Genomic DNA, 26,259 nt, shown 5'->3' on the forward strand with positions numbered 1-26,259 from the left:
TTTCTGAGGGTCTCATCCAAAGCCCATCGCTGAAGCCAATGAACAGGCTTCCACTAACATCAATAGGGTTTAGAATAAGTCCATGTGTTGTGTGTGCAAGAAGAGCAGCACATTAGAGTTGATGCATTCTCCTTTTTGGCGGGGGTTCACAACATTGTGTCCATTAATTTATTATCTCTTCAGGCGATTGCCTTGTTCCTGTGGTCATTTAGACCAGACTATGTCAAAATATGCAAGAAAACCATTGAATTGCTTACAGTAACAATTTTTCAAGTCTTGCTTCGCCCCCTTTTACAAACACAGAGGAGCACCTTACTTTACCTCATGGTGAGCGATACCTTATTCCAGGAATATTCCCAGAGTAACATATTCCTCCTTTTGAGTAAGGGTAATGGAATTTGGCCCTCGGTAGTTAAATGAGCAAATCCTCCATTATTAAAAAAAAAAAAAAAAAAAAAAAAAAAAAAAACATGCAGCTAAAAAAAATAAAAAAATCAAAGCATCTCTTTCTTCACCTCCTACTATTCAGACATTTTCATGAAATGGAAGCTTCAATGCAATTTCAGTGCCAGTTTCAATGCAGATCCTGTACAAAACCTGTTTAAATTCTCTGTGCAAATGATAATATGAAATAAGGTAATGCTTACAGTATCCAGGTGTGTGCGCTGGTGCTTTGCCCGATCACTGGAGTTACTGAAAGCTTTCTGGCAGCCAGGATGCTGACATAGGTAAGGTTTCTCTCCAGTATGACTTCGCAGGTGAATCTTAAGGTTTTCAAGCCTAGAGAATGCCTTGTTGCACCCTTCAAACTGCAATAAAGCCATGAAACATTTCAGTTAAGCATTATTAAATAAACCATGTGTAGTCACAATGACTTCAGTGTAAAACCCAAGCTGACATGTAATAAATCAATCAAAACTCAAACATCTGCTGAAATTTATGGGTGTGAAACAACTTTTTGGGCTGTTAATTTCATCTATCATGAAAAGCATGGTGAGCGGATAGAGAAGAACATCTCACACATGCAGTGTTGAACCTGAAAGATACATTTTTGTAAGGTCTAAAGAAAGAACAGGTGTTCAGCTTCTGAAGTGTTCTCGGTGTTTTTAACATCATTCCTGGGGGAATTCTGTGCCACTGTGCAATGCAGAATTTTGCCCAATTTAACATTGTGCATGCAGAATTTCCTTTCCTCCACAGAAACGGGCTGCAGTGCTGTGAGCTGCCACTGGACTCTGCAGAACCCAGCTTGTACGGACACTGCTGGTTGGGAGGAGGGGAAAGGGAGCCAGAGACTTCCTGGCACCTGTAGTTCCCAGCATGCCCTTAGGAAAAGAGAAGGCAGCAAGTGGAAGTAGCATCAGGCTGTTTCTCTCTCTGGACCTCTGTGCTCTGGGAGGGGTGGAGGAAGTGTGTTTGGGCCAGCGGGCTCTGCAGCTGGCCTCGGGAGGAAGATGGGGTGTGGGAATCTGGGCGGGGGGAGAGGGAGGGAGAGCTTGCGATTGGGCTCTGGAGAGGAGGGGCTTAAGTATGCTGGCTGGAGGGGCCCTGCTGGTGGGCTTTAGAGGGGTAGGGTTGTGGGTATCTGGCCCTCTAGCTGGGCTCTGGTGGGGGGTGGGGAGGGCAGAAAAATGGGAACTAGCTGTTATATGGGTTTCTTTAATTCTCTGTTCCTGGGGGAATTTCTGTGTGTGTCTGAATTATTACAGACATACTTGCTGACAGGTATTTTGAAATAAATCACCAAAATAATTGAAACTGGCATCATTATGTAGTGTTATTTTGACAGATAAAATGTGCAGAATTTTAAAATATTGTGCACAGATTTTTTTTAATATTATGGCATGGAATTTTTAATTTTTTGGTGTAGACTGTCACCGGGAGTATAACATGAATTGGCATAAAAAACTCTATGGGGTATAACAATCCACTGCCACACACAGAACTGAGAGAATCGTGCAGCTTGGAAGAGCGTATTTTCAGAGAGCTGAAATGCTGCAAAATGAATAGAAAAAAATATGCTACAGAAAATGATTTGCTCCAACTCTGTATTATTCAAACTAGGCCTTTGTCTACACTACAGCCCAGGCTGATGCTCTGAGATTGATATAACAGCAGTCGATTTAGCCGGTCTAGTTAAGACCTGCCAAATCAACCATAGATGGCTCTGCAGTTAACCTCTGTACTCTCTTCTAGATGGGAAGAGTGAGGGAAGTCGACTGGACAGTTTCTTTTGTTGACTCTCCAGGTTGTAGACTTTGTGGTAATACAGCTTATGGGTATATAAACTGCAGCTTTGTTATTTATGGAGTTACGTATCTTAGGTCGACTTACCATTGTAGTGTGGATGCAGCCTAATTGCTGATGTGCCACTTTTCCTCTAGCCTGTCTGCAGCTGGCACATCAACTGCTTGCTTGATTCCCCATATTTATTTAACTAGTTATCTGAGCAATACTGGCTTTTACTGTTCTGGTTTCATTAAGAAAGCATCAATTGGTAGCTTACAGTGCTGTGTAGCATCTGTAACAAATCCTATCGGTCAAGAGCAAATACAGATGTGGATAAGCAATATTAAGAGAGATGGCTAGCAGCTGAAGATGTAGAAGTATTACTATTCATGAGTTTATGAAAGTCTTGCAAAATTACCATGAAAACTCACTACATCAGACACTCTCCACACTGGAGAGTGAGTGAGCAGAATTTGGCAAGAATGCATGTGAATTAGTCTCTGAGTATATACATTTGAAGAGATACTAATCCAGATTAAACAGACACATGAAAAATAAGAATGATCACTATTACACTTAGTGTTCTACTAGTGTAAAAATATAAACTCTGAAAGAGAAAAAGTATGTGATTGTACAAAGAATATGAGACAATTTAACTGTTTCACAGTACCGAGTGTTTCGTAGTTGCTGGGTGCCTTCCGCTCCCATGGAAAAAACGGATACTACTGATCCAAAGCCGACTGATGTAAATTGAAAGGGCTGTTAGATCCTTGCCAGGACATACCGCTTAGCTACAAGTGACACTACCAAAATATGACACCTTTTCCTCTTTAGCTTTGTTTCTATTACACTACAGGATTCCAAGGTCTAGTTCTAAAATTTATGTTACTAAATTTTATGTGTACTAGTACATTTGTGATCCTATATAAAATATATTTTCCCTTGGAACTTTAACCCCTCTCTCGGATTGAAATACAGATGGCTTGCTGTAAAAGAAAAACAGAGCCTAGTGAAGGATTAAACATAAGCACTCTAGCCTCTGTTCTAGTACTGTTCCTGCTGTAATATAAAACTAAGTGGATAGAATGGTTTCTCTTATCAGTTTGTAATATGGATTCTAATCTATAATTTGACATATGTGATGATAGAATTTGTTGGTATCTGATACACATCAGGAAAGGCTGTATTAACCAGTTGGCCTTATCAAATTTCCTAACTGGTCATCAGCTTGTTTTTGTCAAAAAATTGGTACCATTGAATAAAATGTGTTGAACCTAATATGCATCTTTTTGACACGAGGCAAAAAATTAAAGAGACAAACTCAGAAGGCCCTCTCAACATGTGGTTAGAATCAACCAAATATACCCTGATTCTTTGTATTTTTGCTGCAATATCCATTTGCTGTCTTAGAAGTACATAATCACACTTTTGAAATAAGTTCCTCTGTTTTGCTTTGCTTCAAGACAAGACTGCAGCTGTTTTTTAAAGGCCTGTTACATTTCATATTTCCAGATGTTTTGCCTGGTCCCTATTTTACACAACAAAAACCAGAAGGAAACTCTCCTTCTTGTAGTAAATAAAACTGAATGCCAAATATCTGATTTGGCATGGCAAATTCTATGGACCAGTGTCTCACCTGGTGTAAAGTGGTATAACTCCATAAACTTCCAAGGAGCGACACAAATTTACCTCATCTAAGGATCTGGTTCATGTTCCTGTACTGTAAATGGTATTTCTAAGAAGTAAAATGAGACTGCCAAGGGTACATTAGATCTGCTTGTTGCATTTTGCAAAAGTTTAACCTCATCCAAGATTATATTAACTGGAGCTGAACTTTCTCCTCAAATACTGTATGCAGTATATTTATTGTATGCCTTTCCATTTAGTAACTACTGTAACACTAGTAGTAACCTGTTCTTACGAAGTGCTAATGGAAATTAAAGATCCTTGCTTGTACTTCACAGGATTAGGCCTTATAAATACATCCTTACATGTAATTTCAGATGATCGCATGTGTTAATAAAATCTAACTGTGGGAACTTTAAAATCCTGACATAAATAAACAATTATGCATTTTGCTCTTTTGTTTACCAGACCCGGCTGAAAATGGTCTTGATTTTTTTTCCAAAGAAAATGGAGTTTTCAACAAAACACAATTTTTGGCAAAGAGCATGTGCTTTCTGTGGAAAATTTTGAATTTCAATTGAAAAGCGGAACCTTGCCCCCCCCCCCCCAAAAAAAACCTCCAAACAAACCTGAAAATTTTGTCCAACAACTGAAAAAAAAAAATCAGTTTGGCAATGTTGCTGCAGTGCCTCCTTGAAGTTGTGGTGTGATTCTCCATTCTCTTCTATGAGCCAGATTTTAACATCATATCTCTCCCATGATGTACTGCAGATATGGAATTCAGTGGATCACCAAGCAGAGTGGCTATGAGTCTCAGGGTATGTCTACACTAGAAAGTTAGTTCGAACTAACGGACGTTAGTTCGAACTAACTTTCCTATGCGCTACACTAGCGCTCCGCTAGTTCGAATTTGAATCGAACTAGCGGAGCGCTTAGTTCGAACTAGGTAAACCTCATTTTACGAGGACTAACGCCTAGTTCGAACTAGCTAGTTCGAACTAAGGGCTGTGTAGCCCTTTAGTTCGAACTAGTGGGAGGCTAGCCCTCCCCAGGTTTCCCTGGTGGCCACTCTGGCCAACACCAGGGAAACTCTATGCCCCCCTCCCGGCCCCGGACCCCTTAAAGGGGCACGGGCTGGCTACGGTGCCCGTGCCAGGTGCAAGCCTGCCAGCACCCAGCTAGCAGACCCTGCACCTGGCACGGCACAGAGCCACCCACCCGATGCCCCCCAGCCCACCCCCTCTTGCCGGGACCAGGCTGGCGGCTCCCGGGAGCTTGCCCTGGACCGCAAGAGGCGGGCACCTTCCTGGGCTAGTGCGGACATCGTGGACCTCGTCCACGATCTCCGCACTAGGCACAGGAAAGTGGCCGTCTAGGGCAGGAGAGCTGCCAGCCTGGCCACCCAGGACCAGGTGTGCATGAAAATCAAGGGGGTCCACTGAGACCCCCGACCCTGAGCCCTGAGCTTACAATGGCCGTACTGGGTCAGACCAAAGGTCCATCTAGCCCAGTAGCCTGTCTGCCAACAGCGGCCAACCCTAGGGACCCTGGAGGGGATGGACCGAAGACAATGACCAAGCCATTTGTCTCGTGCCATCCCTCTCCAGCCTTCCACAAACTTTGGGCAGGGACACCACTCCTACCCTCTGGCTAATAGGACTCCATGGACCCAACCTCCATCACTTTATCTCACTTCCCTTTAAACTCTGTTCTAGTTCTAGCCTTCACAGCCTCCTGCAGCAAGGAGTTCCACAGGTTAACTATTTGCTTTGTCAAGAACAACTTTCTCTTACTAGTTTCAAGCCTGCTACCCATTCCTTTCCTTTGGTGTCCTCTAGTCCTTCTTTATGGGAACTCAGAAAGAACTTTTCTGAATGCACCCTCTCCACCCAACCCCTGCTTTTAGAGACCTCTATCCTGTCCCCCCTCCGTCTCCTCTTTTCTAAGCTGAACAGTCCCAGTCTCTGTAGCCTCTCTTCATCTGGGACCTGTTCCCAACCCCTGATCATGTTAGTTGCCCTCCCCTCTCCCAGCCTTTCTCTTCCCCTCTCCCACCTCCTTTTCCCAGTCTCCCCCAGTTTTTTTCAATAAAGACAGAGTCAATGTTGGAAGAAACGTTATCTTTATTTTGTACATCAATAAGAAGGGGGGCTAGGGAAGGGCAAGTGGAAGGAGGTGAGGGAGGAATGGGGTACGAGCCCCCGATGGGGAGGACTGGGCTGGCTCTGCGGGCTTCTGGGGGTGGAAGCTCTCCTGCAGCCCCCCAATTACTCCCTCTCCCCAGATGGCAGCCTGCGGCAAGTGCAGCCGGGCTGATGGCCGAGTGGTGTGATGTGCCCAGTGTGGGCACTCAGGGCACTCCAAGCCAGAACTTCTTTGCAAGCGGGGCACCCCTTAGAACTGTGTGTCCGGGGTGGGGGTTGGGACCCTTTAAGCGCAGCCCTCGGCTAGCCTGAGACAGTATCTCCATGCTCTAAGTCCTCCTTTTATGCCCTGCCGGCACTGCTTCCGGCCATCATTAAGCCCTGTTCAGAGTCCACTCAATGTGGACTTACTAGTTCGAACTAGCAAAACGCTAGTTCGAACTAGTTTTTAGTTCTAGATGCGTTAGTTCGAACTAGCTTAGTTCGAATTAACTAATTCGAACTAAGTTAGTTCGAACTAGCGCTGTAGTGTAGACGTACCCTCAGAGAGGTAGCTGTGTTAATCCATAGTTTTTAAAACAACGAGCAGTCTGTGGGGCATCATGGGATACACAGTCAGGAAGTCTGGCCCACAGAGGAAAATGAGAGTATGAGGCACCAGAACTAAAATTCTTAGGATGCACCATGGCAACGGAGATATTTTCAAACCAAATTTGTCAGCCAATATTTTTCTGTTCTTGGCTGAAAATTTTCAGTTAGTAATTCTTTGGCCAAAAAATTGAAATTTCCTGTTTTTTCCCCACTGTTTTCCTAGGCAGGCCTGCTCACAGGGTATGGGAGGGAGGACAAAGGGGGCAACTGCCCTGGGTCATAGTGATTCTAAGGGACCCAGAGCTCCTGGCTGATGCCACTGTTACAGCGACAGCCAGAGTCCTAGGCCCTATAAATTGCCGGCGGAGCACCACACTGGCTCCGTGTGACTCTGAGGGTTGGGGAGGGGGACCCAGAGCAGTGCTCTGGCCAGCACTGAGGGGGCTAGCTGCCCCTTGGGCCTCACCACTTCCGCCTGAGGCCCCTCCCAGATCCCGCCACACCTTGCCTCAGGGCCTGCAGAAGCTGTCGACTCCCCTGCTCCTAGGGATAGGTGTTTCCAATTAGATCAGGATGAATAAATAAGGAAAGTAGCCATCTTTCATTCCACGGCCCAGGTGCTGTATGCTGCACTCTGGTGAGTTCCTCGCTCTGCCCAGCTTCGTCTCCATCGCAGTTCTACTGTATTGCACATTTGCCATCATCCCTGCAAGCCAGTTCCAGGGTGGGCAAGGGAGTATGGCAGCTGCCCTAGGTGCCCACATCCATTTCCCCTCTTCCCTGCTCTGACTGGGAGGCTGTCAGGTTTGGGGGGCATTTGGCTCAACTGCAGAAGTGTGGGTGTGATTAAGGATGTGAGACACGTTTTCCAGCAACATGGCCAGGGATACTCCTGCTTGCACAGCCGGGAAGTTGCCTCCTCAACCATTTGGGATCTCAAACAGTTTATTTGAGAAATGAAGCCAGCTAGCCTTTATCACAGCTCTCGGGGGGAAGTTTTAAGAGTGAGAAGTATTTTAAAATTTTCATTTACAGACACTAAGTTTCTGGTGATACTAGTTGACTAGAAGCTTGCATGAAAGATATCAAAGACAGGAGAGAGGGCAAAATCCCTCCTCTACTGAAGTCTACAGAAGGATTGTCATTGACTTCAGGTAGATCAGGATTTCATCTTGGGTATATCTACACTACCACCCTAGTTCGAATTAGGGTGGTTAATGTAGTCATACGAACTTGCAAATGAAGCCCGGGATTTGAATTTCCCGGGCTTCATTTGCATGTTGCCGGGCGCCGCCATTTTTAAATGTCCGCTAGTGCGGACTCCGTGCCCGTGGCTACATGCGGCACGAACTAGATAGTTCGGACTAGGCTTCCTATTCCGAATTATCTGTACGTGGAACGAGGAACGTGGAACGAGGCGTACAGATAGTTCGGAATAGGAAGCCTAGTCCGAACTATCTAGTTCGTGCCGCGGGTAGCCGCGGGCACGGAGTCCGCACTAGCGGACATTTAAAAATGGCGGCGCCCGGCAACATGCAAATGAAGCCCGGGAAATTCAAATCCTGGGCTTCATTTGCAAGTTTGTATGACTACATTAACCACCCTAGTTCGAACTAGGGTGGTTGTGTAGACATAGCCCTAGAGAGTATACAGTAGTTATCCAAGTGTAAGTGACCAAACTCTAGTACAGGGGTGGACAATTTTTGACAGGGGGGAGGGCACTCCAAGATTTTGGTAAGTGGTCAAGGGCTGCCCTTTTCTATGGAGGAGGCGTAGGGTCTGGGATGGAGGTTAGGTGCAGAAGGGAGCTCAGGGTAGAGGACTGGGGTGCAGGAGAGGATGTGGGGTCTGAGAGGGAGTTTGAGTGAAGGAGGGGGTTGTGATTTTGGGCAGAGGATTGGGGTACAGGGTCCTGGAGGGTGTATGGGTTCAGGAGAGGATTCATGCCTGTAGGAGGGATGGTGGAGGGGGTGCAGGTTCTGGGAGGGAGTTATGATCTGGGGCAGGGAGTTGGAATGCAGGAAGGGGTAGGGTGCCAGATGCAGGCTCTGTCTAGGAGGTGCTTACCTAAGTGGCTTCCGGCTAGCAGCCCACAGGACCTTCAGGTAGGCTCCCTGCCTGTCAGCAGCCCTGTCTGCTCCAAGCAGCTGGCTATTCCATGCGGCTCTCTGTGATGCACATGGGGTGGGGTGGGGGCTTTGCGCACTGCCCCTGCTCCCAGCACAATCTCTCAACTCCCATTGGTCGGTTTCTGGCCAATAGGAGCGGAGAGTTTGTGCTGGTGGCGAGGCAGCATGCGAAGCCTCTCCCTTTCCCCAGAGGGCAGTGCAGAGGGCACACTGACCTGTCAGCTGCTTTGGGTAGCAAGGAGCTGCTCTGGGCTGAGCGTCCCAGCGGTGCAGGCTGCGGGCTGGATTAAAAGGCTCAGCCCCCCCTTGCTCTAATCCATTCCTCCTTTCTGTCGCTTTCTCGCTCACACATACACATGGCTTGTCCTGCAGATTTCCAATGAGTGAGCAACACACAGAAAGTTAAGGTCTGACCCTAATTGAAGTCAATAGCAAAGCTCCTACTGACATCAGTGGAAGTAGGGGTGGGCCAATAATCACTGCAGCTGGGGTGTTAAATAAATCACAGATTTCCCTTATTTATTGTCAGAATGGGTCTGAAAGTGATTCCCTACTACAAAATGATCATGCCTGGTACTAGAAACTGTCCAGATATGCAGATGTTCCAGCACCTGCTTGGCTGGGTGATTTAAATATGACTGTGTCACATACGAAATGATTACCTAAAATATTGCTTTGAACTGCTGACCCAGCAGATGCTTTCAGCCTCACCAGAGGAGCTGGACCACTTGTGTTCTGTAAATTGGAGGCACAAAAGAAAGAGAACAGTGGCCCACGCTCAGGGAATTGGCTGGCTCAGGGCACTTGTAATGGGATAAGGAGCTTTTCACCTCTAGATCATCCCCTAGACTCCAGCTCAATGTAGCTGAAATCAGTAGTGACCTGAAGTCATGACAGTCTGGTGGTGGTCTCAGTCTAATGCATAAGAACAAAATTCTATGTGAGTGGGAATCGCTCTGGGAATCAGTATGAGGTGTTGCAGCTGGTGAAAGAATTGCTCTAGCACAGGTGTGGGCAATAATTTTTGACGAGGGGGGGCACTCCAAGATTTTGGAAAGCGGTTGATGGCCGCACTCTTTCATGATATTAATGGAGGAGATGCGGGGTCTAGGATGGAGGTTGGGTGCAGAAGGGAGCTTGGGGTAAGGGACTGGGGTGCAGGAGGGAGAATGGAGTCTAGGAGGGAGTTTGGGTGAAGGAGGCAATTGTGACCTATGGCAGGAGGCTGGTGTGCAGAGGTTTGGGATGTGGCCTAGGATAGGAGGGGACTGTGATCTGGGGCAGGAGATTGGGGGGCCAGATCTAGGAGGGGGTATGGGTGCAAGAGGGGGGCAGAGAGTTTGGATATGTTGATTGGGGGGCAGAGTGTTGGGGAAGGAGGGGCTGGGGTGCTAGAGGCAGGCTCTGGCCATGAGACTTATAGACTTGCAGAGCTTAAAACATTTCCCACCCAGCTTGCCTGCCCGGCCATGTGCGTGTATGAATAACCTGGCTGAGGAGACGGTGTGTGGTGGTTCTTGGTTATTCGAACAGGCAGCTCCCATTGGTCAGTTTCTGGCCAGAAACTGGCCAATGGGATTGTGCTGGGGATGAGGGCAGCTCCTGAATCTTTCTCCCCTCCCCTCCAGAGAAGGGGAGGGGAGGGCAGGGGAGCCATCAGCTAGGTTTTGAGTGATGTGGGGGTATACAATGGAGTCTGCTTGGGGCTCCCCAGTGCCTCCGCTGGCTGGATCCGGTGGCTTGCATCCAGCCCACGGGCCTTATTTTACCCAGGCCTGGTCTATCATCATTCTGTTGGCATATTAATTGGAGTGTATGACAGGAATGACACCCTTCTTTCTATTACTGTTGGAACCTGGTTAGGCACCTTCTTCATTTGTGATGTTTGATTCCAGACAGGAATACAAGACAGGAAAAATACTGGATTTCAGCATCAATGAATGAGCTGGATAGAAGGAGCAGACTTACTATAGAGTAGAGAGAAAGCTTCTATTTACATACAAAAATCTTGGTAATCAGCAATGACAGGAAAGTAAATAGAAAAAAAAGTACATGACAGTTTAATGAAGTCTGGGTAAAATATTAGGGGGAAAATTCAAGGCTGGCAGAAACCAGTGACTCTATTGAAGCCAAATGAAATTGTGCCTGCTGATGCCAGCTCTGAATCTAGCCCTACATTTTTTTTTTCTAAATTGGTCCAGGGTAACAGTGGCCTCCCAGTTCCTAAATGATAGCTCAGGCTACTGACAGAGAAAGGGTCATCCATCAGACAGAGATTGAAGACGGCTGACCCTTTAAATAGTATGGACAAAGAGATCTGCATCTCCAGAATAGCTTTTTATTTTGTGGACCATATTTTCTGCTTGAATACACAAGCAGCTCTGCATATGATAAATTCACACACACACTCACACAAGCACCCTCAGGCCAGCTGCAATAATTTTGCTGTTCTAGGCAAACTGTAAAGCTTCTGCCTTTCCCAGTCACTCGTACATTAAATGGTCTCTAAACCTTTTGCCATTCTTAATATTATGCTGCCTTAGGCAATTGCTTATTGTGTCCGTATAGCAGACCTGGCCCTACACCCACTCACAGACATTGATCAGAAGATCTGTATCAAGCAATCACAAACACTTCTCCCAACCAGCTGGAAACAAGTGGCCTATAACTTCAGAAATTCCATTTGGTCAGGAATCCTCTTGGAACATTTGATCTCTTTTGGAGAGCGGGGAGGAGCTTCAGCAGATTCCATTCAACCATGGAAAAATAAATAATAGGAAAAAAAGCTACAAATACTGCAAAACTTCAGAAACCAGCAACCTGCGATTTGCAATTTTTTAAAAGTTAAAAGTCAACAAATACGCTGAAATTCACTAAAAAAATAAAACAACCGTGATAAAATCTGGCATTCCCAAAATATCGTCCTTAAAGGCAACATTTTGAAAATGCAGCTCATGTCTATGGACCGTGCACTGCACGACTGTACCCCTCCATTCTCACATCAGGCCATGTCTGCATTGGGGTACTCAGGAAAGTTAAGGTGAATCAACTATAGATATATAATGAAAGAGCATAAGTTACAGCATGTTTAGTCCCCGTATGTATATTATGGTAAACTAAAGCCACTTCTCTCCTGAACGAGATACAGAGCACAAATCAATGCAGGATCTTGTTCTACAATATAATTTTTAGGGCACTGCTAGTTAGTGCCATATCTATGGCCAAATGCAAAGTACAAAATATTCTGAATAATGCAGATTAATTAAGGACCCCATCCTGCACCTACTTATGCTAGTGGCAAAATTTCCACTGGCCAATATCCCAGTCTAGTAAGACCCTTAAGCAACTACATAACCTGAAACATATGAGAAGATCCAATGACTTCATTTCAACTGTCTTTATGCTTGTAGTTATACAGAAACATACTTTGGTGAATCAAGTCCCTAGGAGGAGCAGAAGCACACGCTATCCTATATGGTCAAAGCTACACTAGCAACACAAATACACACACAAATATGTATTAAATTCTTAGTTTGGCCAAATTCTCTCTATTTTTGGATCCCACTGACACATACTGATAAGAAAATAGCAGCAACAGTGAGGCTTCCACTTCATTCCCCCTATCTCTGTCCCATTCGTTTTATCTCCTGATATTGCACTGACAGGATATTATTTACTTATGCCTTTCCTGCCACCAGACCACATCTTAGCCTCAGTCCTTTGACCATACAGAAATAGGCTTGCCAGGTATCCGGTTTTGAACTGGACAGTCCAGTATTTGAGCTTTCTGTTCGGGAAACAAAATGAGAAAATATAAGTGTCCGGTATTTTCTAAATAAGAGGTAATGTAGATTGTGATGGAATGTCAAGTGTGTCTGGCATTTTTGGTGAAATCATCTGGCAACCCTATGCAACAGAGAAATCACGGAACCTTTGCCTCATTCCAAATATCTGCCACTAAGACAGCAGGGCTGGCCTGAGCCATTCATGCGCCCTGGGTCCCGGGTGCCCAGTGCATGCGCGGTGCCACCCCTGCCCGGCCCAGCAGCCCCGCACGGTGTTCCCTACAATGGGGCACCCCGGGCGGTAGCCCGGTCAGCCCGTAGCTTGGGCTGCCTCTGTAAGACAGGGGTGGGCAATCACTTTCACAGAGGGGCTACTTAATGAATTTTGGTATGTGGTCATGGGCTGGCTCCACCCTTGAAAGGGGCGGGGCCTGGGATGGAAGGGGCGGGGCTGAGGACTAGTTTTCCCTTAGTGTTGTCTGGAGCCGGAGGCTCTGAATTAAAAAAACAGCAAAGGGCTCACGGGCTCCTGGCCCCACTGCTACTGCAGTACCTGGCAGCTGCCCAGGTTTGCTGAGGCTATTTAAAGGGGGCCAGGAGCCATTTAAATAGGATCCTGCTGCCTGTGCCACTGTCTGGAAATTCGGTAGCATGGGCAGCAAGCTATAAATAGAAGTGGCCAGGTGCAGTGTGTGGGCCAGACAAAAGTGTTAGGTGGGCCAGATCCCACCCTCTGGCTGCATCTTACCCAGCCCTGTGCTAAGAGCTATCAGTCATGCTTGCTAGATTCTAAGATCCAACTACCAGGAATTAATGTATAGTTCCCAAAGACCACTGGGAACTACCTGATCAACTGAGCAGACTGCTTATAATATCTCCCAGACATCTGGTATCAATCTGTCAGTACTTAATCCTACTACCTTATACTTTTTTTTTTTTTGAGATCTGATGCTGGGGATAACTGAAACAAATGCTTCATAATCCTTTGTTTTGGTAAAAGCCACCTAAGCCTTTAAACAGGTTTTATAAATAAGAATAATAATTATGCTTCTGGAACCTTCTTTTGGTTTAGATAATGAATGTGTGCTTTATAAACCATCATCTTACATAAATACAGACATGAATAGAAAATAATGCCATTGGGGTACAAGGAATAAAATGGTGCAGTCAATTGGTTTTTAATGCTGTATATTAATGCTTTCCCTAGAAGCAGATAAACTGTACTATAGTCATCACATTTGTTCATCAAGAGTCATTTTCCCCTGCATAAATATTAAACAGCTTATTTAATGCTGCAACTCCCACCACAGTTCAATTGCTGGAATGTAATCAATTTAAAATGCATATTTATGAAAATACCAAATTATGTCACAATGTTCTAAGCACATCACAATTTTCCTTACAAAAACAATTTAATATAACAACACCAATTGCTTAAAATGTTTTCCTTTTCTCCTATATTACATCTTAAATGCACCTGAAAATGTCACCATGCAGAATAACAAGTGCGCTCCCAATAGGGATTATATTATCACATTTTTGCCGTTTCCATAAGTATATTTAATCACAGCCATGTCTAGGATGTCTGGCAGTGGTATAGATCAGAAGAAACGAACTATAAACGAAAGAGCTCAGACCATGAGGTGGAGCAATAACTGACATTTTAATCGGAAATGAGTTATGACTGAAAGAGAGAAGCCTTCACAGTTGTAGTGCTAAATAGGTCCAGTGTGTCATTAGAAAAAGCTCATTAATATACACCTCTGCTCTCTGCTGCAAGATCAGTTAAACAAGCTGCCTTTTATTTGTAGACCTAAATGGGAAAGAGCAGGTCATATTGGCTGCTGACATCTCAGACGGCCTACGGGTGGAAAACCCAAAACATTTCATTCCAAAGCATTTAATACTATCAATAGGAAATCTTATGTCTGGTCAAAACATTTAAGGTCCTTCTCAATATCATGAAATGTTCTTTCTTCCCAATTGATTACCAAGTATGAAAACATTATGAATATTTATCATAATATGTTGTTATGGAAAAAATCCTTTTAAGTATGTATATTCCACCCAGATGGAGGAAAAACATTTGTGGAAGTCTTGAAAAGCATGCAAGTTTTAAGTAACATTGACCTTAATGTCATGTATAAGGCCCCAATCCTGCAAACATTTATGCATGTGAGTAACTTTATGCATGTGAATTGTCCTATTGAACTCAGTGGGGTTTCTTGCGTGTCTGTTTACAGGATTAGGGCCAAGTCTGTAACAAAATATTCCAGATGGTCTCCTTTTAAAGCTGTTTTTGTTAACTCTTGATCAGAATAACTTTAAATACTCTGCAATAGTTACAGTGTAATGACTCAGGGTATGTCTACCCTGCATAGTTTTCCTGGAAAAATGGCCGTTTTTCCAGAAAAACTACACTTAGGTCCACACTGCTATTGTGTTCTTTCAACAGAAAGTTGAAAGAATGCAGGGGTTTGTCTGACAGCGGTAAACCTCTTTCTACAAGGAAGAAACCTTTTTCCAAAAAAGCTTTTTTGGAGAAAGGCATGTGTGGACGTGGAAGAGGGTGTTTTTCAAAAGAAGAGGCCTCCAGGAAAAAGCTCAGGAGCCCTGGTGGCCACTCCGTCCATAGTAATCACAACTGAAATGCAAGATAGCATCCAATCAATGTGGATGCTATCTTTCGAAAAAGCAGATCGCTTTTTTGTTGTGTGTTTACTGTGTAAACACTTTCTTTTGAAAAAAGATTTTCTGGAAGATCTCTTCTGGAAAAGCTTTCTTGCAAAAGAAGCTTGAAGTCTAGACGTAGCCCCAGTCCTGAAAATACACAAATGATTCTACTCATGCAAAGAATCTAATTATCAATCTTGATAGAGGGATTCACATGCTTCAAGTGCCTGCAGGATTGGGCCCTCAACTGGAATGAGGAGTAACGGTAGTTCGAACTAGGAAGCCTAGTTCGAACTACCTAGTTCGTGCTGCATGTAGCCACGCGGCACGAGGTTCGAACGAGTGGGGATTTAAAAATGGTGGCACCCTGCTTATGCAAATTAAGCCCGGGAAATTCAAATCCCGGGCTTCATTTGCAATTGCGGTATGCCTACATTACCCCGCTAGTTCGAACGAGCGGGGTAGTGTAGACATACCCTCAATGAGTTGTAAAAGGATAAGCAATGTCAAGGTGAAAATGACTAAGTCACAAACTTCTTTTTAGAGGGTTTTTTTTTTGCTGCATATAGGTGCCTAATTGGGTAACCATATGATCTTATTATTTGAGATTCCTGTCTTCCTTCTTGCCATTTTTGTCTCGTTGGGGACGTCTACACAGCAAGACTAAAGTCGGAATAAGCTTTGCAACATCAGTCATGTCAATTGTGTAGCTGAAGTGAAAATAGTTTCGACCTCCCTTACTCCTCATAAAATGAGGGTTAATGAGTCAGAGAAAGAAGTCCTCCAGCTTGACATTATGCCAAAATAAAGGCTTGTAATATGAATGTGTTCTTTTTATTTCGGAACAACATCAGCTTTTTAGGCCACCGTTAAATCTGTTTTTGTGCAGCATTAAGTACATATTTTTTAAGCTGGGAATAGGTAACAATGGATGGGTCATTTGATAATTACCAGTTCTGTTCATCCCTCTGGGGAACTAATTAGCCACTTTCAGAAGACAGAATACTGGGCTAGATGGATCTTTGGCCTGACCAGTAGGGCCATTCTTATGCCACAATAATTCATATAAAAATTATAATTTTAAAAATTGTATTTAATGAACTTTAAATTTTCCCCTGTGAGGAAAAGGAAAGAAAAAGTTGTTCTGCCAAAGGAATCCACATTGAACTATTTATAGATTTAATTCTTCCTGTATCAGTAAATAATACACCAAGAAGTGAATGTTTAATGATCCCATGGTCTTTTTTTTCATCTTGTTTATCACACATTTTCCAAGAAAATACAAAACATATTAAGAAATACTGAAGCATCTTCTGATTTTCATAGCAGCCCACTGGTATCTCCAAATTCCTTGTAGGTTACTCTTCCTAGTATACGTCAAGGGATAAATATTTGTTCAAAAGAGGTGCAGTGGTATGATACTTGGTGAAATGTATGAAGAGGATATAAACCCCTTTAGGATGACTTACAGTCAATTTCATGACACCCACCATTTTGCCAGAAGGTTTTGTTTGCAACCAGACAGTTTTCTGAAACTTCGTTACAGTTGGCTTGGATGCAGTCTTTTGGCTTGCTGGTAAAACAAAACAAAACGAAACAACAACACTGCACAGAGAACTTTTTTTCAAGGTACAGGATGAAAAATTAGATCGCCATGTCATGAGCAAACAAACAATCTTTTTTCCAGCAAAAGTACATTGGAAAGGTATTACTTATATTGGGATTTGTAAAAAGCTTGCAAGCTACCTGCCATTAAAGGACAACACCGAATCCAAGGTGAGTTTTGGGGTTTTTTTGTGTTCCAATTTTTATAGACAGGTTTGCTCATTTTGGGGAAGAAAACGTGATTAATAGAATTGATTTAAAAAACCAGCCTGTGTCAGCAATTACTAAGTTTAAAAGCACAACAAATACAGTCCACATGTCATTCTCAAGCTCACTTAATTTTTTTCTTTACATAGAAAAGGGTAACATAGTTAATAAGTTCACTTCAGAAGCCTGTTCATCTATATGAGCAAGTCACCACTTTAATTAATCTTAAAGGAAAATAAAATATTTCCATTCACATTTGTACTGAACAGCCAACTTATTTACATCCATCTATACTGAAATTTTGCTTAAGTTATTAATTTAGTTGCCTACACATGGTTCATCAGGCACAGCATTTTCATCTTATTTTTAAAAAACAAACAAACAAACAAACCATGCTTTTCATGTTTAAAAGCCTGATCCTGCAAACAATTATACACATGAAGAACTTTACTCATATGAGTTGTTTCACTGACGCAAATAATTCCTTTGCAGGTGTGTTTGCAAGATTGGGCTTTAAACAGGGTAATTTCCCCAGTATAATGAATGCAACAACAGGACGAGATAAACCTAAATAAAACGCTCTGTATTTGGGTTACCATGTCTCAGAATAAAGGCATTTAAAGAGAAGACAATATTCAGAAGATAAAATGGTAAAAAACTCGAAAAAACAACCAACCAAAAAAAAACCCAGCCCAGCAACCATGGCTGATTAGCATAGCATAGCATCTTAAAAGGCCAAAATACCACATGTGTGGCATGTTACAAAAGAAGATTAAAATAAAGGGGAAAAAATCCAGAGAACCATGAAATCTCAAAACATCTGGAGTTTTATAGTAACAAGCAGGAAATAATCAAAAACATAATTGAAAAAAGTCCACTACAATACATTATGGTACAGCAAAGCTTAATAGAATTGAAGGGAGGAGAGATGAAAGCCAAAAATAAGGGGAAAGGAATAAAAGAGAGACAAGAAAAAGGCATTTATATTTTAAAGATGCCACTAAATATTTATTTCAAATTTTAATTCTGGTTCATTAAAAACTACACACCCTGTTTCCATGAGTTATTTATGTAACATGTTGAAGACTCCCCTTTCAGGAGATAATACCCATGGGAGTTTTTGCAATTCATTAACCCCTTCTGTGCAGCATAGAACTGGGGCACCTTTTGCTAATAACATTCCAGTGTGGCTAGAAGATGATGTAGGAGAAAATGCTTTTCCTATTTTAAGATGGGAAAGGAGGTAGGGAGGAGTGAGGAATGGGAGGAACAGTGAATACCAGCACTTGAAGAGTTTGACAATAATGGATTCTGGTTGCGTGCAGCCTTTAAATAAACATATTTTTTAGATTGGGTAAAATAGATTAGATTATAACCTTTTAGCACTGTATCCTCAGGTCAGTCACCACACTGTTCTCCCTCCTCGTCCATAACTTTTCCTTTAAATGGACTAATATGTTGATATTTGCATACAGTCCAGTCTACCTTTTGAAAGGCCATCAACTATTCTATATACAATCACAGAGTGTGGTAGAAACATGCCAATAGTTCATAAGAATTCACATACTGGATTGGAATTGTGATCTATGTAGTCCAGGCTCCTGTTTTTAACAATGGTTCAAACCAGATACTTCAGAGGAAGATGCAAAATAAATAAATAAATAAATCTTGTACTAGGCAAATGTGTGATAATCTGCTTGCAATGAAGGTTTTACCTGAACCCCTAGCACCAGAGCCAGCTTCAGTCTTGTAGCATTAAGTTTTAAATTCCTTCCAAACCTTTCTTCTTTTAAGCATTAACTATTATACCTCTTGCTATCCTGCCCACGGTCTGCGGCCTGATTTCTGCAAGTAACTCCATATTGGTCCTTAGCAATCATACCTCTTGTTATCCTGCCCCCGGTCTCCGGCCTGATTTCTGCAAGTAACTCCATATTGGTCCTTAGCAATCACATGCAGTATAACAGAATCCTTCCCACATCTCCTCGTGCACAGCTGGAATTGGCTACATAGTGCACTGGCAATAGGTTAAAACCTTTCCATATCAGAAAAACCTACGTTCAATTGCTGCTTAGGCCAGAAAAGAAAATAATGTTGATTATCTTAATTCAGAACCTTTGTGACATTTGATCATGATCTCGCACGTGGTGAAATTACTCGTCTCTGCCCACAGGAAGACTAGTGCTACAACCGCAAGTCTAGATTGTGGAATATGCAGGGGAGCCAACAGCCTCTGCAGACCCCTGGTGGGGGTACAGTGTGGGGGGGGGGGGCAGCTCCATGCTCCTGGAAGGGGCGGAGACTCAGGGGGAAGAGACTGGGCAGCCAGCCCTCTGCACTGCATTCTCCCAGCCCTCAAAGCCACACAGAATTATGGGAGAAAGCTTATAAAATGGCTGCTATAATATTGCTGGCCACAAGCAGCAGCCCCCTCTTGATTTAGAATAGTTTCCATCATATATAAAGTTTACAGTTAGATTCAATGGCTCTGAGCACCTTCACTATACAAATTGTTCCAGCCCTCCCGAGTCTCTCAGTGTTACCAGTTCAATTACTCCCTTAATTTGTCATCACTAAATTTCCTGTAGGAAAATATGAAGTTCAGCAGCAAAATAATGCTCTACCTGTCTACAGTGCTCTTTCATGGATCTGCATTTTTACATATGGTACGACACAGTTCAGTGGTTCTCTTCAAAACAGAATCTGTTTCACAAAAGTGGATAGATTTACATTCCTGTATTAAAAGGCACTGTCCCTACCATACACTGTTCTAATTCATTTCTCTCTGCAAATAAGGGGGCTCTGTTCCCAGTCTGTGATTTCTAACATCATAAAATAAGAATAAAGTTCAGTGTTTCCCTCAAACAATCTGCAACATTTGTATATCTAAATGAACCTTCAAATACTGGCTGAATCCCTATGAGGAACAGCAGGTAGAAATTCCATGGCTAAATCTCAACATGAGACTGGGCCAGTTTCTGTTCTCTACCATTCCTTGCTGTACAGTAATAACCAATATCAAGGCAAGGTACAGCTCCTAGAGATTGCTGCTTATTTGGGGTTGGGTTTAGTCCAGGAATCATGGGGGATCTGCTGAGATGCCCTGACTTCTGCTCTGCCATTTGGCCCCACTGGGTCTTTGACAGGAGAGCGTCTGCAAGAGCCTTGCCATGGTTTTTCCTGGGGTCACCCATCAATGCGAGGCAGCAGGGAATGCAGAACGATTTGCCTCCACCTGTACTGATTTGTTCTGCCATCCTCAAATGGTGTGTGGAGGAATATCCAGAAAAAATCTCTATCACTGTTCCACTCCATCTTCACCTTCCTGCAGATATTTTTTGGTGGGGGCCAGGACAAAGTGGGAGAAACATATACTAGAGGAGGACTTCCTTCTCTTGTGGGTGGATCTAGGCTCCCTTCCCCAGGCAGGGACTTTGTCTCCTTCATTATCAATTTTAGCTTTGCTGGTTTGTATTGTGCTTTCATCAGACCCAATAAGCTAAGCAGCATGGGCCATGATCACTACCTGGATGAGATATCAATGGGATGAATCCAGAAAACATGCAGGAATGGTGCTTGGCGATTTAGTAGGTTGCACTCTTCCCACTGAGCCAAAGTTCAATCAAAACCCCTAGCATTTTCCAAGGGGCACTGGGTTATTGGACGTGCCATCTTTCAGATAAGAAGTAAAATCCAGATCCTGCCAACGTGGACTCATCAGACACACTGGTATTTTTCACAAGAGACAGGGCACTGAACACTAGTGCCCTGAGACTATGTTCTAGTTTAGGGGATTACATTCTGCCTATCTAAATTCCTTTTTAATTTCAAGTGGAGAAGCTGCGTTCTACAAACTGCGGTGAGTAGCTGTGTGCAGAACAGCTGTCATGTTCCACTACAGAGATGGATGCGTTTTCAGTGGTGAGTGAGTGATCTCTACTGCACTGTGGGATCCTTTTGGATGAAAACCTCTATAGAAATGTTCTGCTTGAATACCACTTATTATTTTCCCACAAACTATTGTTTAAAGGGTGTTTAGCAAGTCACATCACTAATTTGAAATAAACTGCATCCCACACGGACGGGTAACAATAAAACATACGGGTGAATCATATGGCTTTCAATCGGTATGTATAAAAAAAAATAAGTGCTACACATATTGCCTGAAATGTTATTGTGTGAAACCACAGCACTTAGCTCCCTACCAGCTGTGTCAACAATTCAATGTAATAAATAAATACAAATGTGAAATAACAGGGAGGATTTGGGGAAAAACTAAAAGCTACAGTTTTTTAAAAACAATCATATGTAAATGAGTACATGTAAGTGGAAGAAAGTTATTCATGTGGGAATAGTAGACCTACAAATGAAATGACCCCAGGAAATACACATACCATGGTCTTGGTACTACATAAAAGCCTGAGAGAGAAAGGGATTAGATGGATGAAAGAATTTTTAAAGGGAAAAGAGGATCCCTTATGATTTATTAGAATAATCACGTACAGGTTGAATCTCTCTAGTCCAGGACCCTTGGGACCTGACCAGTGCCGAACCAGAGAATTTACCAGACCATGGAAGGTCAATATTGTTTAGCAGCATTTCCAACACCTCCACTGCTTAGTGGGTTCTTAGAAGATATTTAGGGGTAAATCAAAGCTAAATAACAACAGAGAACACTGACAGCCAGGACTGGTGGGACTGCAGGAAACTTGGCCACACATATAAGTGGACATCCAGCTAACTGAAATCATGCTGGACCATGGATGTTGCCAGACCAAAGAGTGCCAGACTAGAGAGGTTCAAGCTATACTATTTTTAGAACATACATCTATACACTGCTAGGGTTGCCAGGTGTCCGGTTTTTGCCCTAACAGTCCGTTATTTGTGGCCCCGGTCCGGTAAAAAAAACAGAAAATACTGGGCATGTAAAATTTCTGGTATTTTCTGTTTTTCTTGGACGGAAGGCCGGTGGGGCCATTCTTCCCCTGCCATGTCTGGCGGGGGGGGGGGGGGGGGAGGGAGGGAGCATGAGGATTTAAAGGAACAGTGACTCTTTTTTTTTTCATTCAACAAGTTTGGTCCCTTCCCCCCTTTTTTTTGGTTTGTTTTTTTCTCAACCAATTTTTTTCCTGCCATGTTCGGGATTTTTTGTTAAAGTATCTGGCAACCCTATCTGGACTGCAAAAGGATACTTCTAACTTTCTCTAGTGAGCTTTCATTCCAGTCAGGTTTAGCTTAAAAAAAAAGGAGAATCTCTCCTAGACTTCGTTTCTCAGGTTCCTATCAGTGCATACGCCCGTGCTGTTTCCCTATTACGAACTGCCTTGCACATATGATGCAGTTCCAGAGAACCCTGCCAGATGCCATTCTTGGCATACTTGAGCAACAGCAGCCTCTATACAGGAACAATTGTGTGTGCTGAGCTCAATGTTCAAGTTTCCACGTTGAAATGCCTCACACTTTAGAACTGCCTCACACTTTACATACTACTCTTAAAAAAAACTAAAAAAGAAACTTTACAAGATAATATTTGAAGAAATCTGGAAATGGAATTCATCGGAAATAAGTTTTAAATTGAAATGTTGAACTGTAGCCCAGAAATGACAAGAAAATTAAGTGTATTTTTTTCCTGAACCCCAATAAAAAATGTCTGAAACATCCACCACAGACCACATTTCTAAAAGAAATGAAATTATGTTATTGTCATGCATGATTATTCAACTTTTAGAAGGGATCTACAAGGTTTTCCTGATACTTATACCTCCATCCCCTAACCTACCAGGAAACCACAATCACTTCTGTACCTTACATGAAGTACTTTGAAATGAAAGTGCTTCAAACTCGAGTACAAGCAGCTTTCAACATGTGCATTTAATCTGCTTAGGTTAAGAAACACCCTGTGGCCACCACACTAAAGAACTGAAAACGTAAATTGAAAAAATTATATCCATATGATTAAATATGATTCTTAAAGAGAAACATGTTGTTAAGTACTTCATTCAGAATAAAATGAAATGCAGTAAAATAGAAGCTTTTCGGAATAAATCACTGACGCACATGCTTTCTATGCAAAATTGCAGTGTTCAGCTCTGTGTGGACATCTGGAGCAAATTAGCATGATGTTGAGAATAATATAAAATTAAAACATTTAGTTTCAGCTTCTAAAATTAAATATAAAAATCAGAGAGCGATGTGCTGAGCAGCTCAGCCCATGACTAGGATAACAACAATTTGAGTGTTTTTTTAAGTTGTTTATGCCTACTATTGTACTTGTTGGAGCACTGATATTGACAGGCATGATCTGTGCAACAGCACCGGGCAGCATATTGTGTTATGAAAACCACCAGTTTTTTGTTAAAGGTGCGTATCAAGGAGGTCCAGGCCAATGACGGGCCAAGCCAGTTTGTATCAAATAAGAAGTGACCTGAAAACTCAGAGCCTTTCCATGGGCTCTTATACACTCTGAGTAACTAAGGTCAGTATTTTTCACTTTTGCATGCTGAGACACTGCACTTTCTGGCTCTTCTGGGATCAGATGCAGAAGTGTTGCAGAATCCTGATAAGCTGGTTCTTGGATGGTTTCTGGCTGATCCTGTGAGATACGTCCAAACATCCTCAGTTCCTAATAGGCCTAATCTTGCAAGTTGTTCTTGCTTAATTTCCCTGAACTCACTGGGAGCTGGGGGAGCTTTGTGCCTTATTGAATCTGGTCTAGAGAAATCAATGGGAGTTGTGGACATTCTGCACCCATCAGAACTAAATCTGGATTCTCATTTAGGCTCTTTGTTTCTTGTAAGCTCTTTGTGGCTGGGACTGTCTTTGTTTTGTGCCATATGCAGTACTGAGCCCAGCAATAACCAAATCATAAATGGCCATGTATATTGGCTAAGCCGTGCAGTCTCTGCGACAAAGGATAAATGGACACAAATCAGACACCAGGAATGGTAACACAAACCTGTAGTGGAACATTTTAACCTCCCTGGACATTCAATAAGGGATATAAAAGTAGCCATTCTTCCACAAAAGAATTTGATAACCTGTTTACAGAGGGAGACAGCTGAATTGGTGTTCATTTACAAGTTCAATGTTATCAGCATAGACTTGAATAAATATCTGAAGTGGTTAAAGCAATACAAAGGTAATTTGGGGAGAGACATGGGTCAGTTTCCTGTTTTAGAAGACTCTGTGGATAAAGACACTGAAACCAAACATTCAAAATGATAAACCTGTCAGCACCCCATCTCCCCTCTCTTGGCTAATGCCTGAGTGGAACTCTGGTCACTCTACATGAAAACAACACTTCAGAGCACTGGAGATGGGAGCTAAGGTACCTGAATGTAGAAGCAGCCAGATCTGAAAATGAGCCAGTTGAGAGGCAGTGTGGTCTAGTGGGCAAGGCACTGGATTAGAGAACAAATATTGAATGGCGGGCGCCTCAATTTAGGTGAGAAAAGTGTAACACAATCCAATGGCTGGAAGTTCAGAAGCTAGACAAATTCAGACAGTAAATAAGGCATAAACTGGTAACAGAGAGAGTAAATAACCATTGGAGCAACTTACCAAGGGTCAGGATGGATTTGCCATCACTGGCCATTTTTAAATTGTTTGTTTTTCTAATAGATCCACTCTGGGACTTATTTTGTGGAAGTTCCCTGGCTTGTATCCTAAAGGAAGTTAGGCTAGATGATCACAATGGTCCCTGCTAGCCTTGGAGTCTATGAATCGGAAACCCATCTCTGACACTAACTTGCTGCGTGGCATCGGGAAAGTCACTTCACCAATGTTTTGCTTCCCACCCTTCCACTGTTCTTTTCTATTAAGACTGTATGCTCTTTTGGACAGACTGGGGTTAAGTAATACAGCACACAGGAAAGAGAACCACAGCCTCTTGAATTTGCCAGGTACAGGGTAAGTACCCAGAAGAGACTGGCGAGGGATGGTGCCTCACTCAATTGCTCCAGGGTGCTCCAGCTTTGCTGCATGCTCTACTCAGGATTTTGCCTGCTCAGTTCAACCTTTCCTTTAATTTGGAAATGGCAGGTTAGTGCTGCTTGAAAGGGTGGCGTGCCCTCCCTTTGTTCTGGGGAGTCCATGCTCTTCACTTGGACTTGTTCTAGGGCAACATGCTGCCACTTGTGGTCCTGGGGGCATTCTGCTGAGGCTCAGTGAAATTTCTCATCTGCTGGTGCAGATCAATTGAGTGCTTACTGAATTCAAATGTGTTCATCTCTAAGGTTCCTCGTTTTTTACTGAATTCAAATGACCTTTTTTTCTAGCTCACCTCCAAACTCACTGGATCTGAGTCTCCTCTACCCTGCACTTTGCAGCATTACTTAAATCTGTGCACAAAGAATACACAGTGGGTGTAAAAACATTTCCAGTTTCTGAAATGTATGACATCCACTCTGAGCTGGTGCAAATTGGTGACTCCACAAGGTGCCAGGCAATGGCGATTCAGAGCCTGACTCGCTACAGGCTTCTTTAACCAAACTGCACTTTTACTGAAAGAAACTTCGCAGAAACACTAGAACAGCGATGAATTGCAAATACTGGCCTAATCCCAACATATGTTTGCCGGAACCTTATCTCCAGGTAGCTTGCTAAGCGCAATGTTCCCATGGAGTCCTGCCAATGATAGATACAATCATATAACACAGGGGCAATAATGTTTGTAAGGGGATCACTTCACCAATTTTGGTAGTGATCGTGGGCCGACCCCAGAAGAGGAGGGGTCTTAGGCAGAAGGGGCAGGGCTTTGAGTGGAAGGGGCAGTTCCCTCTAAGTACTGTGTGCCCCTGGGGGGTAGGAGTGGAGACTTTGTGCACTGCCCCATGGGGTGGAGGAGCGTGCAAAGTCATGTGGTGCCCAGGGGGCACCCCCGGCCATTTCGAACAGCCTGCAGTTCTCTCTGGTGCCACACACCCCTGGCAAGGGGAGATTTGGTGTGCTCCTCTGCCCCTTCCCCCCCCCCCCCCCCGGGTCTCAATTGGCCTTGGAGTGGGGGCGCAACTGGGCAGGCCATGAGCCGTACCAAACTGCTTAGCAGGCCGTATCTGCCCCCTGGCTGTATCTTGCCAATCTCTGATCTAACACAAACAGACACTGAATCAGTGTTGTATCCACATATCAGGAAAACAGGCTCCTTACATTAAGGCTCCTTCAAGCGGTCTTTGGGAAAATGCCAAGCTGCCCACCTGCTTCTGCATTTCCTTTAAACCGAAGGTAACTCTGTCCTTCACCTAAATTGGATGTGCATACACTTGTCCAGTG

At 43.4% G+C, this 26,259-nt stretch overlaps 1 protein-coding gene across 8 annotated transcripts in view; it reads right to left on the minus strand.

The window, feature by feature from the left end:
* Nucleotides 1–26,259, minus strand: part of GLIS1 (GLIS family zinc finger 1) — a 287,375-nt gene that overhangs the window by 54,829 nt on the left and 206,287 nt on the right. For all 8 annotated transcript variants that reach the window (XM_089780431.1, XM_089780429.1, XM_089780428.1 and 5 more), the window contains one exon: nt 648–809. In XM_089780431.1, the coding sequence (XP_089636557.1) occupies nt 648–809 (162 nt within the window). The remainder of the gene's footprint in view (nt 1–647; nt 810–26,259) is intronic.

The sequence above is a fragment of the Pelodiscus sinensis genome, chromosome 9 (genome assembly GCF_052426305.1).
Source record: "Pelodiscus sinensis isolate ZL-2025 chromosome 9, ASM5242630v1, whole genome shotgun sequence".
Taxonomy (NCBI): domain Eukaryota; kingdom Metazoa; phylum Chordata; order Testudines; family Trionychidae; genus Pelodiscus; species Pelodiscus sinensis.